This window comes from Schistocerca cancellata, chromosome 1 (assembly GCF_023864275.1).
Source record: "Schistocerca cancellata isolate TAMUIC-IGC-003103 chromosome 1, iqSchCanc2.1, whole genome shotgun sequence".
In the NCBI taxonomy this organism is placed as follows: domain Eukaryota; kingdom Metazoa; phylum Arthropoda; class Insecta; order Orthoptera; family Acrididae; genus Schistocerca; species Schistocerca cancellata.
The window spans coordinates 746,742,129-746,762,850 of record NC_064626.1 but is presented as its reverse complement, the minus strand read 5'-3'; the positions used below and the strand labels follow the sequence as shown (position 1 = coordinate 746,762,850).

Here is a 20,722-nt window from a genome sequence, read left to right as displayed (position 1 = left end):
TCCCCGCAATCTAACAGGAACCAACATAAGTTAAACTCATACTTTTCCCCCGCGAAAAATGTGAAGTACTACACAAACCTGGTACGCATTTGCTTATCCACTCTATCAGATGGGATGCTCACCTTTTTCCAGTGGAATGTTAGCCTCGATGGAACGCCGAGTCGTTGATAAAATGAATTCTTTTTTGTTGGTTTCGCTTGCTTTCTCGCTGCACTGACGTATGAGAGAGCAACTGTCTTTTGACACCTACCGTAGCTAGCGTTTTCCCTTGTTCTTCTTATGAGAAGAGCTGTTATTAATATGTTTTAGCGACGTGTCTTTCCTCTGCCATTCAATTTACACATTGCAGTATTTGCAATGAATTACCTCTGTAGTTTTGTCAAACACGTTAATTACTACTGTTGAATTTTTTTTCCGAGCAAAAACTATCACTACCAATTACCAGACTTCAGCACAAAAGCAAATCACAAAACATAAGACTGAATGCATCGGTGATCAGAAACGACTTCCAAAATGCAATACACAGCCGAGCAAAGAACACGATGGACGTAGTTGAATGTCTTACTTCCCTAAGCAGGAAATGAAGTTAGCAGTACTCGCTCGATACGACATACGAATTCTAGGTACTAGGGTAATCCCAAAAGTAAGGTCTGCTATTTTTTTTTGTAAATACATAGACCTGTTAATTTCTACAATGGTTTGCATTAGTTTACAGCTACAAGATTTAGCTATTTTTCGACATAATCACCATTTCTGCCGACGCATTTTTGTAGAAGCTGTGGCAGTTTTTGTATGCCCATGTCATACCAGCTCACCGCCATGGTGTTCAGAAAGTTATGAACCTCTTCTTTCACATCGTCGTCGGAGCTGAATCGCTTTCTGGCCAAATGTTCTTTCAGCCTAGGGAACAGCTGATAGTCACTAAGCGCCGAGTCAGGACTATAGGGTGGGTGGGTGGGTGACTATGTTCCACTGAAACTGTTGCAGCAGAGCAACGGTTTGCCGAGCGAAGTGTGGGCGAGCGTTGTCATGGAGAATGTGTACGCCCTTGCTCAACATCCCTCTTCTCCGATTCTGAATTGCCCGTTTCAGTTTTTTCAGAGTCTCACAGTACCTGTCTTCGTTAATTGTGGTCCCAGCGATACAGCTCCGACGATGAGGTGAAAGAAGAGGCTCATAACTTTCTGAACAGCATGGCGGCGAGCCCGTATGACATGGGCACACAAAAACCGCCACAGCGTCTACAAAAATGCATCGACTGAATTGGTGATTATGTCGAAAAATAGCTAAATGTTCAAGAAGTAAACTGATGCAAGCCATTGTAGAAATAAACAGGTCTATGTACTTACAAAAAAGATAGGAGACCTTACTTTTGGGATTACCCTCGTATATCGAACAGGTGTAGAATCGACTGTCACCGATATTTGAATTTCATTGCCGTAACTCCTATCAGACTTCTTCAAGGGACGTGTTACCACACAATTTTGACGATTATTTCGTGATTTTGCTTTTGTGAAAAACAGGTGCGTTTGTTTATAAGTGATTTAGAGCACTACACCAAGTACAACATTGACAAGAAAATAGACATAAATGAAGGATGGGGCGGTAAACTTAAAAAATGCGCGTGCGTTAGGCGCAGTACTGTGCATCCGAGTGGTGGGTGGGATGCAGGTGGTTGTTGTTGGCGTTGTTTCAGTGGAGATGTGGCGGCCGGGCAAGGCGGCGGTGGCGTGTCCGGCGTGCGGCATGGAGGCGCCTCCCGTGATACGGCGCGCGCGCACCGACCGCTCCAGGACGCCGCTGGGCGCCCTCTGCGCTGTCGGGTCAGTACCCGCCCTGGCCGGCATGCAGCCTAGCTATACAGTGCAGCAACACTACCTTACGCTAAATGTTACTTTATAAAAGTAACTTGCTACAGCTTATAAATACACTACTAGCCATTAAAATTGCTACACCAAGAAGAAATGCAGATGATAAACGGGTATTCATTGGGCAAATATACAGGGTGATTAAAAAAGAATACCACAACTTTAGGAATTTAAAACTCTGCAACGACAAAAGGCAGAGCTAAGCACTATCTGTCGGTGAATTAAGGGAGCTATAAAGTTTCATTTAGTTGTACATTTGTTCGCTTGAGGCGTTGTTGACTAGGCGTCAGCGTTAGTTGATGCTAAGATGACGACCGCTCAACAGAAAGCTTTTTGTGTTATTGAGTACGGCAGAAGTGAACCGACAGTTGTTCAGCGTGCATTTCGAACGAAGTATGGTGTTAACGCTCCTGATAGGTGGTGTATTAAACGTTGGTATAAACAGTTTACAGAGAATGGGTGTTTGTGCAAACGGAAAAGTTCTGGACGGCCGAGAACGAGTGATGAAAATGTAGCACGCACCCAGCAAGCATTTGTTCGCAGCCCAGGAAAATCGACTCGCAGAGCCAGCAGAGAGCTGCAAATTCCACAATCAACTGTACGGAGAGTCCTACGAAAAAGGTTAGTTATGAAACCTGAACGTCAACTACCCTAGGCGATGGATCGGCCGCCAGGCAGCCCGTGACAGAGCACTTCATCACTGGCCTCCAAGAAGCCCTGATCTTACCTCCTGCGATTTTTTCTTATGGGGGTATGTTAAGGATATGGTGTTTCGGCCACCTCTCCCAGCCACCATTGATGATTTGAAACGAGAAATAACAGCAGCTATCCAAACTGTTAGATATGCTACAGAGAGTGTGGAACGAGTTGGAGTATCGGGTTGATATTGCTCGAGTGTCTGGAGGGGGCCATATTGAACATCTCTGAACATGTTTTTGAGTGAAAAAAACCTATTTAAATACTCTTTGTAATGATGTACAACAGAAGGTTATATTATGTTTCTTTCACTAAATACACATTTTTAAAGTTGTGGTATTCTTTTTGAATCACTCTGTATTATACTAAAACTGACATTTGATCACATTTTCACGCAATTAGGGTGCATAGATCTTGAGAAATCAGCACCCAGAACGACCACCTCTGGCCGTAATAACGGCCTTGATACGCCTGGGCATTGACTCAAACAGAGCTTGGATGGCGTGTTCAGGTACAGCTGCCCATGCAGCTTCAACACGATACCACAGATCATCGAGAGTAGTGACTGGCGTATTGTGGCGAGCCAGTTGCTCGGCCACCATTGACCAGACGTCTTCAATTGATGAGAAATCTGGAGAGTGTGCTGGCCAGGGCAGCAGTAGAACATTTTCTGTATCCAGAAAGGCCCGTACAGGACCTGCAACATGCGGTCGTGCATTATCCTGCTGAAATGTAGGATTTCGCAGGGATCGAATGAAGGCTAGAGCCACGGGGCGTAACACATCTGAAATGTAACGTCCACTGTTCAAAGTGCCGTGAATGCGAACAAGAGGAGACCGAGACGTGTTGCCAGTGGCACCCCATACCATCACGCCGGGTGATACGCCAGTATGGCGATAGCGAATACACGCTTCCAATGTGCGTTCACTGAGATGTCGCCAAACACGGATGAAACCATCATGATGCTGTAAACACAACCTGGATTCATCCGAAAAAATGACGTTTCGCCATTCGTGCACCCAGGTTCGTCGTTGAGTACACCTTCGCAGGCGCTCCTGTCTGTGATGCAGCGTCAAGGGTAACCGCAGCCATGGTCTCCGAGCTGATAGTCCATCTGCTGCAAACGTCGTCGAACTGTTCGTGCCGATGGTTGTTGTCTTGCAAACGTCCCCATCTGTTGACTCAGGGATCGAGACGTGGCTGCACGATCCGTTACAGCCATGCGGATAAGATGCCTGTCATCTCGACTGCTAGTGATACGCCGCCATTGGGATACAGCACGGCGTTCCGTTTTACCCCCCTGAACCCACCGATTCCATATTTTGCTAACAGTCATTGGATCTCGACCAACGCGAGCAGCAATGTCGCGATACGATAAACCGAAATCGCGATAGGCTACAATCCAACCTTTATCAAAGTAGGAAACGTGATGGTACGCATTTCTCCTCCTTAAACGAAGCACCGCAACAACGTTTCACCAGGCAACGCCGGTCAACTGCTGTTTGTGTATGAGAAATCGATTGGCAACTTTCCTCATGTTAGCACGTTGTAGGTGTCGCCACCGGCGCCAACCTTGTGTGAATGCTCTGAAAAGCTAATCATTTGCATATCACAGCATCTTCTGCCTATCGGTTAAATTTCACGTCTGTAGCACGTCATCTACGTGGTGTAGCAATTTTAATGGCCAGTAGTGTATTTGAAACGCATTTTTGTAACCATCAACTATACATCCAACTTTATTCTTTTGGGTTCTACAACCATCATTTCTGGAAGACTAAACAATAACAACAACCGAGAACGTATTAGGATACACGGACAAAAAGAACGAAAATTCTCAAAATTACACAGTGTGTTCCCAAAAGAATGAGCGAATTACGAGGATTGCCCAAAACGTAATGCCCCGAATTTTTGTTTTTTCATAAGCCGAAAACAATGCTACGAATGTGGAACTTTACGTAGCCATTATTTGAAGCCTCTTGAGTGAGTGCTCCAAGTTTCCGTCACTTCCGACGGGTAGCGCAGCTGCACGACAGTTTCGAAATGGCGTCTGTAGGTGACGTACGTTACGAGCAAAGTACCCTCATTGAATTTTTCGCTGCAGAAAAACAAACTGTGGGGAATATTCACAAACGCTTGTGCAAAGTCTATGGAGCATCTGCTGTCGGTCTCGCTTCCCGTGCACGGGGTCCCGGGTTCGATTCCCGGCGGGGTCAGGGATTTTCCCCTGCCTCGAGATGACTGGGTGTTTGTGTTGTCCTCATCATTTCATCATGATTCATGACAGTGGCGATATTGGACTGAGCAAAGATTGGGAATTTTGTACGGGCGCTGATAACCGCGCAGTTGAGCGCCCCAAAAAACCAAAGATCATCATCATCTGCTGTTGACAGAAGTACATTTAGTTGGCGGTCACGGAGGGTAAGGACATCAGAAGGCGGTTCGGCGGGCTCCACGATCTGGAGCGGTCGGGAGTATCCACGTTTGCTACAGTTGACATGTTGCAGCGACCTGATGATGTCATTCACGAGGACAGATGCATTACAACTCGGTAGTTGGCGCTGCATCTGTCAGTCAGTAAAGGAAGTTCACGCAGTAAAGCACTGGCTTCGCCACCAGGAGGGGAATTGGGCCGACAGGGCCTTGTTTCGCGCTGGAGGGAGGCCATAGAACGGGATGGAGATTACGTGGAAAAATAGGGTGTGTAGGTAAAACAAAAGGTGAAAGTGAAGAAGAATTAAATGATCTGCTGAACGGAATGAACAGTCTAATGAGTACACGGTATGGTTTGAGAGTAAATCGGAGAAAGACGAAGGTAATGAGAAGTAGTAGAAATGAGAACAGCGAGAAACTTAACATCAGGATTGATGGTCACGAAGTCAATGAAGTTAAGGAATTCTGCTACCTAGGCAGTAAAATAACCAATGACGGACGGAGCAAGGAGGACATCAAAAGCAGACTCGCTATGGCAAAAAAGGCATTTCTGGCTAAGAGAAGTCTACTAATATCAAATACCGGCCTTAATTTGAGGAAGAAATTTCTGAGGATGTACGTCTGGAGTACAGCATTGTATGGTAGTGAAACATGGACTGTGGGAAAACCGGAACAGAAGAGAATCGAAGCATTTGAGATGTGGTGCTATAGATGAATGTTGAAAATTAGGTGGACTGATAAGGTAAGGAATGAGGAGGTTCTACGCAGAATCGGAGAGGAAAGGAATATGTGGAAAACACTGATAAGGAGAAGGGACAGGATGATAGGACATGTGCTAAGACATGAGGGAATGACTTCCATGGTACTAGAGGGAGCTGTAGAGGGCAAAAAGTGTAGAGGAAGACAGAGATTGGAATACGTCAAGCAAATAATTGAGGACGTTGGTTGCAAGTGCTACTCTGAGATGAAGAGGTTAGCACAGGACAGGAATTCGTGGCGGGCCGCATCAAACCAGTCAGCAGACTGATGACCAAAAACAAAGAAAAAAAAGGTAAAACACGCTTCTTTCGTGTGTGTAATTCTCATTATGTTCAATAAGGAATTGTTGAAGAAAAAAAAAGCAGTGCATTACTTTCTGGGCAACCCTCATACACAACTCCATAGTTATCCTTTAAAAAATTACAAATATGAGATTAATTGCAAAGTACTCACAAAATCTTAAAGTTTTGGCTGAGCTATTACAAATGGACTGTGTGTCCACCAGCAGCAGCACCAAGAACACCTAGGCAACAGCTAAATTCGTCATAAACTATCGGCCTTTACAGAAGTTAAGGCTCCTGTTGTTCTGGTGTGCCGGCTGGGGTGGCCGAGCGGTTCTAGGCGCTACAGTCTGGAGCACGCGACTGCTACAGTCGCAGGTTTGAATCCTACCTCGGGAATGAATGTGTGTGCTGTCCTTAGGTTAGTTAGGTTTAAGTAGTTCTAAGTTCTAGGGGACTGATGACCTCACAGGTTAAGTCCCATAGTGCTCAGAGCCATTTGAACCATTTTTGTTCTGTCGTTCGCTTCTTTTACCTCACGACGTAAAGGGGAGATGAACTCACTTCCCTTCTCACATGCACGTAAGAAAAAAATTCATAGGGTCATGTCTGGTGATCTTACAGGCTAGGAATACAGAGCAGTGTTTCGTGATCGCGCGCGCCCTATCCAACCCTAAGGCAGTGTGTCATTGATGCAGTGTGTCCAGGTACGTTGTTGTGACAGTGTGGTGGCTCTCAAAATTTGGAAATTTGTGGTAAGTTCCTTAGGACCGAACTGCTGAGGTCATTGGTCCCTAGGCTTACACACTACTTAATCTAACTTTAACTTACGCTAAGGCCAACACACACATACCCATGCCCGAGGAAGGGCTCGAACCTCCGACGGGGGCAGCCGTGCGAACCGTGGCAAGGCGCCCAAGACCTCGCGCCTACCCCGCGCGGCTGGTGGAGCTCAATACCTTCCTAAAATGAAGTGATCGAAGTCGTGACGTTGTCGAAAAAGACAGTTCTGCAGCATTTGAAGATAACTCAACGCTCTTTGATGATCTTGGCTTACCTCTTTCTTCGATGTCATTTACTTGGGTCCTTACGTAATCCTTTATGCACTGGATTGTAATCTTCTTGTGTGATTTACGACATTAGCCAAATTACGTGTATTTTACATACCACTGTGAAACATCGTTGTATTTGGTAAGCTGATGAGTCATTCATGAGAAATATGCATTTTTGATCCATATGATATACTACTTTGTAAGTACTGATTATTATTTTGATGCACATAAGTACAACTGTAATGTTTTTTCCTCCTTTATGTTTTGTTGTTGTTGTTTAGTCTTCCAGTGACGATCGTTATAAAAACCGAAACCAGTAAAGAATGAGGTAGAATATGTACGGGTGATGTCTATAAAAATGCTTTTCCTGTGCTAAATGTTGCCAAACAGCTGCCAATCTTTGGTACTGCTGCTAAAACCTTTCGCTGTCTTCTATTTAATAAGGTCTTTGGATCGAAAAATACTGTTTCCTTACTATAGTCTCTTTCAACAGCGCAGACTATACACATTCTTACGCCCATTCACGAACAGACACACTACAAGAATTTTCGAATTTCATGTACTGTTCACGCTATCCACCATTAAAGTTCCTTCGAAAATCTTCTAATCTGCTTTCTAGCCCACGAATCTTCTGCAGCAAAACGCCTGTGTCCGCTCTTCAGTTCTCGTGCCTTTGGTATGTCTTCTTTCATTACATCCGCCGTCCAAGCAGTTCTACAGCACCGCCATTACGCATCGACACGACAGTAATTTAAACTCCGCGACAGTTCTCTCAAAGTCAGTTTCACGTTGCTCGACGTAGATCCCTTTAAGAAAACAATAGACGTCAAAAGACTAATGTTTGCATCAAGGGAGAGCACCGCTACTTTGTCGTAGATTTAGAGTAGATGATAGTGTCAGTCTTTCATAGGTTTATTAAGAAGTCTCTCATACACTACTAAGGATGTTTCTCTACATGTGTCTACTCTCTGTAAACAGTTACAAAAGTAGTTTTTGTACAAAAAAAAAAACGTATGACTAAGAAGTTTGTTACTATAACAGTAAAGTAGCTCACAGGGTTGAGAACATATTCAGGAAACAAAGACTGAAAATAGGCTGCAGAGTAGAGGACTCAAAAAAAAAAAACTGGACAACAAGCACAAGTACAGAATAACACAATACAACTGGTTATTTATCAGCTCACATATCATAACTGAAAGTCGTATATGGAGTGTAAGCGGTAACTGTCTACAACGCAGCACAGTGGTGTAGGTGAAGTCGAGACGGGCACATTGATACAGGACACTTGTGGCTTACTGTGCCGGGAAACAGTCTCAAATTGCCTTACAAAAGCCAACGGATCTGCAGCACATGCGCGCTGCGCGAGTACTTTTCCTTCTGTAGCTGAACTCATCTTTGAATAAAAAAAAACTCCTTGTTCCTGCACTTAAAAGTGTAAAAACTGACTTTTGTTTAAATTTTATCTCAAAATGTTGTGAAAACTTTTGCAACATAAAATTCACAATTAAAATTTTCTTTGTTGATCCATTATGGACTCTGGGACAACGGCTGGCATGTATTTCTTGATGCAACAATTTACAAACAGCCGTATCTATTGCAGAAATTTATTTTATGAACTTCTTATGTGCTACCAGTTTCGGCATTACATTGATGCCATCTTGTGGGCGCCTGGCCACCAAGAGCTGTTGCATAACGATTTGATATACGGACCCACTTATGTGGCTCCTTCCGTGTATAGCGATTTTACGACTATGACTTGTGGGGCCTGAATATGGTATCATGTAATGCCGAAACTGGTAGCACATAAGAAGTTCATAAAATAAATTTCTACAACACATATGGCTGTTGGTAAATTATTGCATCAAGGGATTAAATTTTTCTGTTGCTTTGGCTGCCTTACTACGAAACTAATGTCCTGGTAATGGTTACGTTTAAATCGAACTGTAAACGTAATCAAGTTTTGCGTAACGTTTATTAAAGTCATCTTTCATCACTCTTAGGGGAAAGTTTAAGTCAGTAATGTTAACGTAAGAGCCGACTAATCCGGTGGCATAAGACAGGGAGAGGATATTGAAAACCTTGTGCGACGCTCATGAGCTATCTCTTAGGTGGATTTCTGTGGTCGGTTTGATATAGTTTCCTGGTTTGATAGACAGCAGGTATGTTTCATCAAACTGTTCGACTCCACTTTATCTATGGCACTTTGGTACGTTGTAAACAGTTATCGTTTACACCCTGTGTATTGGATACATTAGGGGCAGTCAAATGAAAGCGAGACATATGGAAAAAGGTAAGTAAAATGTTCGTTATTTAAAAAATATTTGCTATGAATGCTAATACATTTATCCCATTGTGAGACAAGACAGTCAGTGTCTTCAAGGGGAAATGTTATCAGTTGCCTAAGGAACCATTACTGTACCCAGACGTGCGCCTCTTCGCCTGAAGCAAGTCGACGGCCACGAACGTCTTTCTTCAGGGCTGCAAAAATATGGAAGTCGAAAGGGGAGCGATCGGGACTGTATAAAGGATGTGTAAGGGTTTCCCAGTGAAACTTCTGCAGCGTAGTCCAAACAACCTTGGCAGCATATTGACAGGCACTATCCTGCAACAGTCATGCCATCCGACAAAATTTCTGGGCGTTTGGACTTGAAGACATGCTTCGTTTTGCAGAGTGTTCTTGTACCTCCGTGCGTTAACTGTGGGACCGTGTTCCAGAAAGTCAATGAGCAGCGGGCTCCTACAGTGAAAGGAAAAGGTCATCATGATTTTCCCGGAGGTGGTGTGTCTGCTCTTTCGACTACGATGCACAAGTTTCGCTGGGACGCCTTTACACATCTTCCATACAGTCCCGATATTTCCCCAAGCGATTTCTGTATCTTTGGAGCCATGAAGAAGGATATTCGTGGTCGTTGATTGTTTCGGATGAAGAGGTCCGCGCCTGGGTACAATCATGGTTCCGTAGGCTAGGCAAACATTTTTCCCATGAAGGCACAGAACGTCTCGTCGTATAGTGGGATGAATGTATTAAGTCACAGTGATTACTCTATCCAGTATCAGGAGATGATTGTACTCATCAAAGAAATAAAAAAATATAAGCATGGTCCTTCAAAGCTTACGTTCTGATACGACCACTTGTTCAGAGGAGGCGCTCAATGTGATATCCATTCATCTCGGTGTAAGAACTAACGCGTTCTTTGGAATCGCCCTGGTTGATTCTCAATTTGCTCAGCTGCACGGAAGATGCGATTGTGAATTGTGTGCACATTGGAGCGGCATAGACCAATTGCTTCATGTCTCCCCATAACCAGAAGTCTAGTGGAGTTAAGTCCGGAGCATGAGCGGGCGAAAGTATGGGACCTCCCCGCCAATACACCGGTTTTCAAATGTTCTCGTCAGGTGCCGATGCACAATGGAGAGAAAATGTGCTGGTGCGCCATCATGCATGAACGGTATCTGTAGTCTGACCTGACACTGCACATCCTCGAGCAAGATTGTCAGTATATTCTTCATAAGGCGGTGACAACGAGCCCATGTTAATCTCTGTGGTCGCACGTATCACCCTATGAATCTATCGCCAAGAACGCCTACCCATACATTGATTGAGAATCGACCCTGATGCCTTGTTTCTTGAACCGCATGGAGATTCTCATCGGTCCACACAGGCTGATTATGGCCATTTGCAATGCCGTCTCGTGTAAACACCGCCTCATCAGTAAGCAAAATCTTGGAGGCAATTTGAAAATCTGCACCACACTGCCGCAAGAACCGTTGGCAGAACTGCACTCTGGTAGGATGGTCTTGTGCCCTAAGAACCTGGACGCGCTGAACATGGTACGGATACAACAAATTGCTCAAGAAGTACCTCCCAGATCAGAGGATGACTAACACCTTCGACAACTGCCGTTCGTCACACACCGGCCCCAGGATTGTCGTCCACTGTACCTAGAACACTCTCCTCCATTTCAGGCGTGCGAACTGAACGAGGCCTTCCACTGTCTACTTTGTTAGATACTACGGAACCCGTTTCCGCGAGACGCTGGAACACTCAGCTGAACAGCTTAACATATGGTACCATGCGTGCTGGAAGTCGTTCAGTGTACAGGTTACGGGCTGTCAGGTTAACTCCATCTGCTAAACCATAGCACTAAATCACGTCTGCCATTTCTCCTGTGAAATAAAAGGCCGCTATAGGTAGGCTGTGTCGCAGTATCTACAAGAGAGAAAACATGCTGTACCGCACCGCAGACATCACAACAACATGTACTTCAAACGTGGCCTGTAAGTACGCCAAACATCACGGTACGCATCCAGAGTTAGGAGAAATGCACGGAATGTAAACAGATGTAACAAGACTACAGTACAATCAAACAACGTAAGCGGAGCAACTCACTGCAGACCGCCGAGCCAGCTAAAGGTTACATCGATACTGCACGGCAGCATCCCAGCACGTTGTTGACCCTGGTATGATACCAAGCGCCAATGCAACAACGGTGCTCATATCCGCAACCACCTGTTCGTGATGCCTTACTACCTCGCAGTATTCCATGCCAGGCGTTGTAATTAATTATTGGGTAGTCACCTGTAGTACGACAAGTAACGAGTAGTAGAAATAATTCAAAAGCCAAGATCACTTAAATACTGTTTACTGGATATCCGGTTTCAACATACTAAGGGTGGCATCGTCGGATCTGAATGTAGTTTAACATTTATAAACCATGAAAACTATGTGTTCACTGCAAAGTAACGAGTTGTCATAGGTCACACCATAAGAGCACATTCTATGAACACGTGTTCATATGTGAACATGTCAGAAGAACGTATGGTTTGTAAGAATCATGATCATAAGACAGGTTTGTCTTGTTTTGATGCATGCTATTATCCCCTGATACATTGGATAGTTATTTTAACACTCTATATATGTAGGAATACGTTATCTAAAGAGATCAAACAAGGGCACTAAAACGTGAGAGCTGTCAATCCACATTTACAGAACACCTTATGGAATAGACCAAGGGCCAATAAACCATACGATTATTAGCGTAGGTTTGGACTCCAGTCTTGCACATTTCACAAAATCGTCTCAGTAATCTTGTCACACTGGTCCTCGTCTCATCTTTCCAGGGGTACCCAGTTTACTGCCTCCTTTTCTTTTTCGACCAATTTATACACGCGACACACAACCTGCCCTAAAATCCCGTCTTCTTTTTAAAACCTGCCGTAACTATAGCGACGGGTTTTTCCCCAAAACTTCTCGCTACTTGTTAACGGTTTACTGCATCCATATATCAATACAGAAAACAAAGCAGCTTCACACATGTTCACAGCACATAAACGAACTGAAGTGACGAATGAAAATTTGTACCAAGGCTGGCAATCGAAAGCGGTTGTCCTGCTCATTAGACAGAAGCACTAACCACTACACCAGTCTGGCACAGTGGCTTTGTACCACTGCACGGACTTGCCTGCCACGCTTTCTTCCTCAATCTGAATTCCCATTCGCACCTTAGCCCACTTGATATTCCTCCTAAGCTTCATTTTGTTGTTGTTGTAGTGGTCTTCAGGCTGGTTTGATGCAGCTCTCCATGCTACTCTATCCTGTGCAAGCTTCTTCATCTCCCAGTACCTACTGCAACCTACATCCTTCTGAATCTCCTTGGTGTATTCATCTCTTAGTCTCCCTCTACGATTTTCACCCTCCACGCTGCCCTCCAATGCTAAATTGGTGATCCCTTGATGCCTCAGAACATGTCCTACCAATCGATCCCTTCTTCTAGTCAAGTTGTGCCACAAACTTCTCCCCAATCCTATTCAATACCTCCTCATTAGTAATGTGATCTACCCATCTAATCTTCAGCATTCTTCTGTAGCACCACATTTCGAAAACTTCTATTCTCTTCTTGTCCAAACTATTTATCGTCCATGTTTCACTTCCGTACATGGCGACACTCCATACAAATACTTTCAGAAATGACTTCCTGACACTTAAATCTATACTCGATGTTAACAAATTTCTCTTCTTCAGAAACGCTTTCCTTGCCATTGCCAGTCAACATTTTATATCCTCTCTACTTCGACCATCATCAGTTATTTTGCTCCCCAAATAGCAAAACTCTTTTACTACTTTAAGTGTGTCATTTGCTAATCTAATACCCTCAGCATCTACCGACTTAATTCGACTACATTCCATTGTCCTCGTTTTGCTTTTGTTGATGTTCATCTTATATCCTCCTTTCAAGACGCTATCCATTCCGTTCAACTGCTCTTCCAAGTCCTTTGCTGTCTCTGACAGAATTACAATGTCATCGGCGAACCTCAAAGTTTTTATTTCTTCTCCATGGATTTTAATACCTACTCCGAATTTTTCTTTTGTTTCCTTCACTGCTTGGTCAATATATAGATTGAATAACATCGGGGAGAGGCTACAACCCTGTTTCACTCCTTTCCCAACCACTGCTTCCCTTTCATGCCCCTCAACTCTTACAACTGCCATCTGGTTTCTGTACAAATTGTTAATAGCCTTTCGCTCCCTGTATTTTACCCCTGCCACCTACAGAATCTGAAAGAGAGTATTCTAGTCAACATTGTCAAAAGAAGCTTCATTTTATTAAAGCATATGTACCTGGGTTTCAGGCAGGGTCACCGGTTTCTTTCAATGCTTAAATGCTATACCTATGCTGTTCGAGTTCAAGGGGAGTACCAAGTGGGCTGATGCGTTAATGGAATTTGGACTGAGGAAGGAGACGTCCAGAGCAGTGCAGGCAGTTGTGCAGAGACAGGATAGCGCAATGTTTAGCACATTCACCTAGTGAGAAGGAGAGCTGGGTTTTCATCCTGGCCATGGTACAAAATTTCATTCGCCCCTTCAGTCTGCTTGTAAACATGATAGATGCCTAACACTTCGAAAGGTCTCTGGAACCATATTGTTTCATGTGATTAAAATTGTAAGTAGGTTGCTTAGGTTTTTATGTTCGTAATGCCACGTAGTGCTCTGTATGAAAATCGCTGACTGCGCTGTGTGCACCGAGCGAGGTGGCGCAGTGGTTTGACACTGGACTCGTACTCGGGAGGACGACGGTTCAATCCCGCGTCCGGCCAGCCTGATTTGGGTTTTCCGTGATTTCCCTAAATCGCTCCAGGCAAATGCCGGGATGGTTTCTTTCAAAGGGCACGGCCGACTTCCTTCCCCGTCCTTCCCTAATCCGATGAGACCGATGACCTCGCTGTCTGGTCTACTTCCCCTAACAACCCAACCCCCTGCGCTGTGTGCAGTGTGTGGCTGGTTGGACTCATTGTCGGAATACTCGCTAGTGTAGTGTTGGGCAGTTGGATGTGAACAGCGCGTAGCATTGGGCAGTTGGAGGCGAGCTGCCAGCAGTGGTGGATGTGGAGAGAGAGATGCCAGAGTTTTGAGATATTACTATAAGCGGACGATCTGGACGTGTGTCCGCCAGAAAAAAGGAAATTTGTAAAGATGGATGTCATGAATTGATAGATACATATTTGATGACTTTTGAACATTATTAAGGTAAATACATTGTTTGTTGTCTATCAAAATCTTTCATTTGCTAACTATGCCTATCGGTAGTTAGTGCCTTCAGTAGTTAGATTCTTTTATTTAGCTGGCAGTATTGGCGCTCGCTATATTGCAGTAGTTCGAGTAACGAAGAATTTTGTGAGGTAAGTTATTCATGAAAGGTATAGGTTGTTGTTAGTCAGGGCCATTCTTTTGTAGGGATTATTGAAACTCAGATTGCATTGCGCTAAAAATATTGTGTGTCAGTTTGGTGATGATCAGAATAAGTAAAGAGAGAACTGTCTGAGTACGTCCAGTTTTGCTCAGCTGTTTGAAAATCAAATAACGTGCGAGTTTTACCAGCACTGTCATTCATAATTTTTCTAAGGGGATGCTTCAAAATGTATATCGACGACCAGACCATTTGAGGACGACTGATGAGACAGAGATAGTGGTGGACCAGTGAGACCTGAAACAAGAACTACAAGAATTAAACATTTAACACTGTTACTGGTGAAAAACAGTGAAGATTCTAGAAGCATTAGCATGCCTGATTATGCCATTCAAGCTATAGTAAGAACGAATCAACTAATGGAAAAGTAGACCCTATTTGTTTGTTTACAAAAGAGGAGCCCCACGAAAAAGACAGGCCGTGCCGCTTACGTCACAGAGCATGACACTGTAGGCCTTAAGAGTGCCAGCAGCCGTCTCCGGCGGGATGTAATAAGGCCTGCACCGATGTGGCCGGACCTGCTCCTGCCCCGGCCAATGAAGCTAAACGCTCATTTCCTTTTTTCCGGCGAGTAACTGTTTCAGACTACTTTCGTAATTTTTGACTGCGCGTTTAAATGCATGCAAGCTCTTGAGAGGAAGTGACAAAGTTAAGACTTTATTTGGTTCCTTTTATAACGTTTCCTGGTAAAACATGCTTTATAGCTATGCAATTACAATTTTATGCACATGCACTGATTACGTCTGTGGACTCTGAATAACAATAGAATAGGGACAATTATGTTGTATTTTGTATTTGTAGAGGATTCAGCAGTAAAAAGCACTCCATCTTCAGGCCACGAATGGCCTACCGGGACCATCCGACCGCCGTGTCGTCCTAAGAGGAGGATGCGGATAGGAGGGGCGTGGGGTCAGCACACCGCTCTCCCGGTCGTTATGATGGTATTCTTGACCGAAGCCGTTACTATTCAGTCGAGTAGCTCCTCATTTGGCATCACGAGGCTGAGTGCGCCCCGAAAAATGGCAACAGCGCATGGCGGCTGGATGGTCACCCACCCAAGTGCCGGCCACGCCCAACAGCGCTTAACTTTGATGATCTCACGGGAGCCGGTGTATCCACTTCGGCTAGGCCGTTGCCAGAGGGTTCAGTAGTGGATTTGTGAAATAATATCTGTGTCGGCGAGTTCTGAAACCGCCACAGAAAAGAATTAATAAAAAAAATCTCAAAGATTTCATGACAATCAGCCATTGCATAAATAGTAGTGTAAGAATAATAATGTCATTGTCGTCGTCTTCTTGGAGTCACGTAGAGAGGAGGAACCTCTGATGCTATGTTTAACGCATAAGTAGCTTTCATTTGTCAAGATTGTAAGCTGGGCGCCATTAGGCGCTGATTATAAAGAAAGGTGTGTGAACCTGTTATTATTCGAGTTTTAAATATAGTTATTTAATGAGAATTCGTATGGTATTATTAGAAAGCTTGGCTGGTATTTTACCCATTTATTTCAGACATTTTCAGCTTTTTAAGTAGAGTTCGTGGTGCAGAGCTGCGACTCGGTGGAGCGAGCCACCGCCGCGGCAGATTCAGATCTGGTAATAAGGGCCACCATACTGCAATAAGCGGTCAGGAAAAAAGTGAATTCAAAATTATCTATTACAGCAGTTAGAGATCGGAGTACAAAACAGCAGAATTTACGTTGTGTTTCACAGGCGGACGCGGGCTTCTAATATTGTGAACTTTGACAGTGTCAAAGTTAAAATACTTTCATGTTTCAAAATGAAACCTTGCTATGAAAAAATGTGGTCTGGTAAAAGTTACGGAAAAATAATTTTCTGTTTAATAATGAGAGTCTCATGCTCTAGTGTTAGCCGTGGCACTGATTAATAATTAATGTTGACGAAAAATCCACTGCAAGGTTTGAGGTTCCTTAAGCATTGCGTACGGTAACTTCATTATTTTTGATAACAGAAATAATTTCAGAACATTTTTACGATAGTTTTAACAGAGACAGATACGTTGTGCATTCTATTGAGTTACAGTAACAAAACTGGTCATTTAATAAGAAGCCAGTTCCAGTATAATAATAATTAATCTCATTTGTTCCCAACATAAACTACTGTCCATTAAAATTGCTACACCACGAAGATGATGTGCTACAGACGCGAAATTTAACCGACACGAAGAAGATGCTGTGATATGCAAATGATTAGCTTTTCAGAGCGTTCACACGAAGTTGACGCCGGTGGCGACACCTACAACGTGCTGACATGAGGAAAGTTAACAACCGATTTCTCATACACAAACAGCTGTTGACCAGCGTTGCCTGGTGAAACGTTGTTGTGATGCCTCGTGTAAGGGGGAGAAATGTGTACCATCACGTTTCCGACTTTGATAAAGGTCGGATTGTAGCCGTTCGCGATTGCGGTTTATCGTATCGCGACATTGCTGCTCGCGTTGGTCGAGATCCAATGACTGTTAGCAGAATATGGAATCGGTGGGTTCAGCAGGGTAATACGGAACGCCGTGTTGGATCCCAACTGCCCCGTATCACTAGCAGTCGAGATGACAGGCATCTTATCCGCATGGCTGTAACGGATCGTGCAGCCACGTCTCGATCCCTGAGTCAATAGATGGGGACGTATGCAAGACAACAACCATCTGCACGAACAGTTCGACGACGTTTGCACGCAGCATGGATTATCAGCTTGGAGAGTGCGAATGCGGTTACCCTTGACGCTGCATCACAGACAGGAGCGCCTGCGATGGTGTACTCAACGACGAACCTGGGTGCACGAATGGCAAAACGTTATTTTTTCGGCTGAATCCAGGTTCTGTTTACAGCATCACGATGGTCGCATCCGTGTTTGGCGAAATAGCGGTGAATTCACATTGGAAGCGTGTATTCGTCATTGCCATGTTGGCGTATCACCCGGCGTGATGGTATGGGGTGCCATTGGTTACACGTCTGGGTCACCTGTTGTTCGCATTTACGGCACTTTGGACAGTGGACGTTACATTTCAGATTTGTTAGGACCTGTGGCTCTACCCTTCATTCGATCCCTGCGAAAACTTACCTTTTAGCAGGATAATGCACGACCGCATGTTGCAGGTCCAGAACGGCCTTAATGGATACAGAAAATGTTCGACTGCTGCCCTGGCCAGCACATTCTCCAGATCCCTCACCAATTGAAAACGTCTGGTCAATGGTGGCCGAGCAACTGGCTCATCACAGTACGCCAGTCACTACTCTTGATGAACTGTGGTATCGTGTTGAAGCTGCATGGGCAGCTCTACCTGTACATGCCATCTAAGCTCTGTTTGACTCAAGGCCCAGGCGTATCAGGGCCGTTATTACGGCCAGAGGTGGTTGTTCTGGGTACTAATGTCTCAGGGTCTATGCACCCAAATTGCGTGAAAACGTAATCACTCGTCAGTTCTAGTACAATATATTTGCCCAATGAATACCCGTTTATCATCTGCATCTCTTCTTGGTGTAGCAATTTTAATGGCCAGTAGTGTACAATTAACCAAAGTAAACCAGTGTACAGAAAAATAGTGGAGCGCGAAACCTTTCAATTACGTATTGATTTCTCATGGGTCCTGCACGGAGCCGAAAGTTCGCGTAGTGTGACAGTTAAGCAGACTAGTGTGACATCACAACAGGGCTGAACTTGACGATGAACAGAGTATGGCTCTCAGTGCAACAAATGAGTAGGCGTACGCCGAGAACCTAGGCAGTCAGCGAGGTGTGCCTCGGCGCAGGTGCTGGCCGTTCTGCCTGCTGCCGCTGTTGATGCTGTGCGCGGAGGAGGCGCAGCTGTTCTGCGCGCACTGCTCGCGCTACCTGGGCTCCTACGACCCGCGGACGGGAGAGCCCAAGCCGCTGCGCACGACCGCCTTCCCGCGCAGCACCGCCCCCAGCGCCGCCCCCGCCAAAGCCGCGGCCGACGGCGGGCACCGCGCGTCCGCCGACCAAAGGGCCAAGTCCACCTCGGCGCCCAGCGTCCCCACGCCCCCAGAGGACTAACTCTGTTATTGTCAGTGTCTCGTCTCTCGTAATAAAATTCGTCTGTCTGCCGTACCAGGTGCTGTTTCATTTACTCGCCACATGATACTGCACTAGGTCCACTACAATCTTGTTCATTAATAATAATAATAATAATAATAACAATAATAATAATAATAATAGTAATAATAACTGTATTCAAAACCAAATGATACGAGGATCTTTTTTATGAATTTTTCAATTCGTAACAAATGAATGTACATATTTTTCTTGCACTCAACGGTGATATGACATGGCAGTTTTACAAGTAACTTACTTATGGGTCATGCTTGATATGAAAGTAGAGAGCAGTTCATCTTAGCAGCTAAGATTTATTTTAGGTTAGGTGTTTAAGAAATGGGTGCACAAAAACTGAATGATTCAGTGTTTATATTAAACGATACTAAACATACCACATGTTTATAATTAAACTACTTATTAAAATGCTTATTAAAAATAATTATCCGCTGCGACCATTTGAGGTGGCAACTATTACAAGGAAATGCATTTTGTGAGAACAATAATTAGTTTATTTTAGCAGAATACAGAATAACTTACATAAAATATGTGTAGCCGCTCAATGGCTGCCTTCCGTATCGCGAAACAAAACAGTATCTGTACCGTAAAGTACGTCCTTCCTCCTCGGCTGTACAGTCGCGTCTCTTTACGATCCTCTTTTATTTCCATGGACATCTTTTAAGTAAAGATGTTACTCTTAAGTTATCGCTGCATATAAGTTGTTTCAAGAATATTAACTCTATCTTTTATACTAATTATATTCATAAAATACGTTAACTACGGTCTACAACCGATAAAAATGTCAATATTTATGTGACGTACCGTCACAAGTGCCATCTGTGTACATCGCAGAATGCTGAAACATCCGAAGTATGTTCACTGATCGGTGCGGTCGCAAAGTACGCTGAAAAAAGAAAAGTTCCACTTACTGCTACCAAATGGAAAATACGGCACCGTAAGCAGTCAGAATATCAGATGTTTCCTGTTTTGGCGTGAGTATGCTGTTTGTCACTTGGTGACAGGTGTGACTTCTTTTGTGAAGTGATTCTCGATGTAAAGGGGCAAGATGGCTGAAGTTTTCCGTACGAAATGCAATGGTATTAAAAAATAGGGTGCAGTGCTGCTACTGTTTTATCAGAACGGCAGCAAAATGGTTCAAATGGCTCTGAGCACTATGGGACTTAACATCTATGGTCATCAGTCCCCTAGAACTTAGAACTACTTAAACCTAACTAACCTAAGGACAGCACACAACACCCAGTCATCACGAGGCAGAGAAAATCCCTGACCCCGCCGGGAATCGAACCCGGGAACCCGGGCGTGGGAAGCGAGAACGCTACCGCACTACCACGAGCTGCGGACGAACGGCAGCAATAGCAGCACTGCACTGCGGGAATATTGCTGACAGAAACAGCTGAGAAGAGGCCCAATGTCAAGAAATGGGCTAAAGAAAATGATCGAGAAATTCGAACAAACACGTGAAACAGGTGGTGCAACAGAGAGGGGAAGACAGCATATTCCAGGGCACTTGTTGACGAAGTTGTTAAACAACAGTTCCAAACATTTACGCGGGTATCTCTACAAGATTCAGAATGGACACCAAATGAGGCCCTATGAGAGGCTACAACGCCGATACACTGCCCTTCGTTTTTTGGCACGCATAGAAATCGATGACATGTGGCTGGGGAAATTGTTTGGACAGACGAGGCGCGCTTTACCCTGCAGGGTGCCGTCACTGTACAGAACTGAGGCATATCGGATTCTTCTTCGACACATGCTGCGCAGGGATACCCACTGCACTCACATTACGTCACTGTGTGATGTGGTT

At 44.4% G+C, this 20,722-nt stretch overlaps 1 protein-coding gene across 1 annotated transcript; it reads left to right on the top strand.

The window, feature by feature from the left end:
* The first annotated feature begins 1,701 nt into the window (after nucleotides 1–1,701).
* LOC126100275 (uncharacterized) lies at nucleotides 1,702–18,858 on the top strand. Its single transcript, XM_049910909.1, has 2 exons — nucleotides 1,702–1,823; nucleotides 18,594–18,858. The coding sequence occupies exons 1-2, from the start codon at nucleotides 1,702–1,704 to the stop codon at nucleotides 18,856–18,858; spliced, it is 387 nt and encodes a 128-aa protein (XP_049766866.1).
* The last annotated feature ends 1,864 nt before the right edge of the window (nucleotides 18,859–20,722 follow it).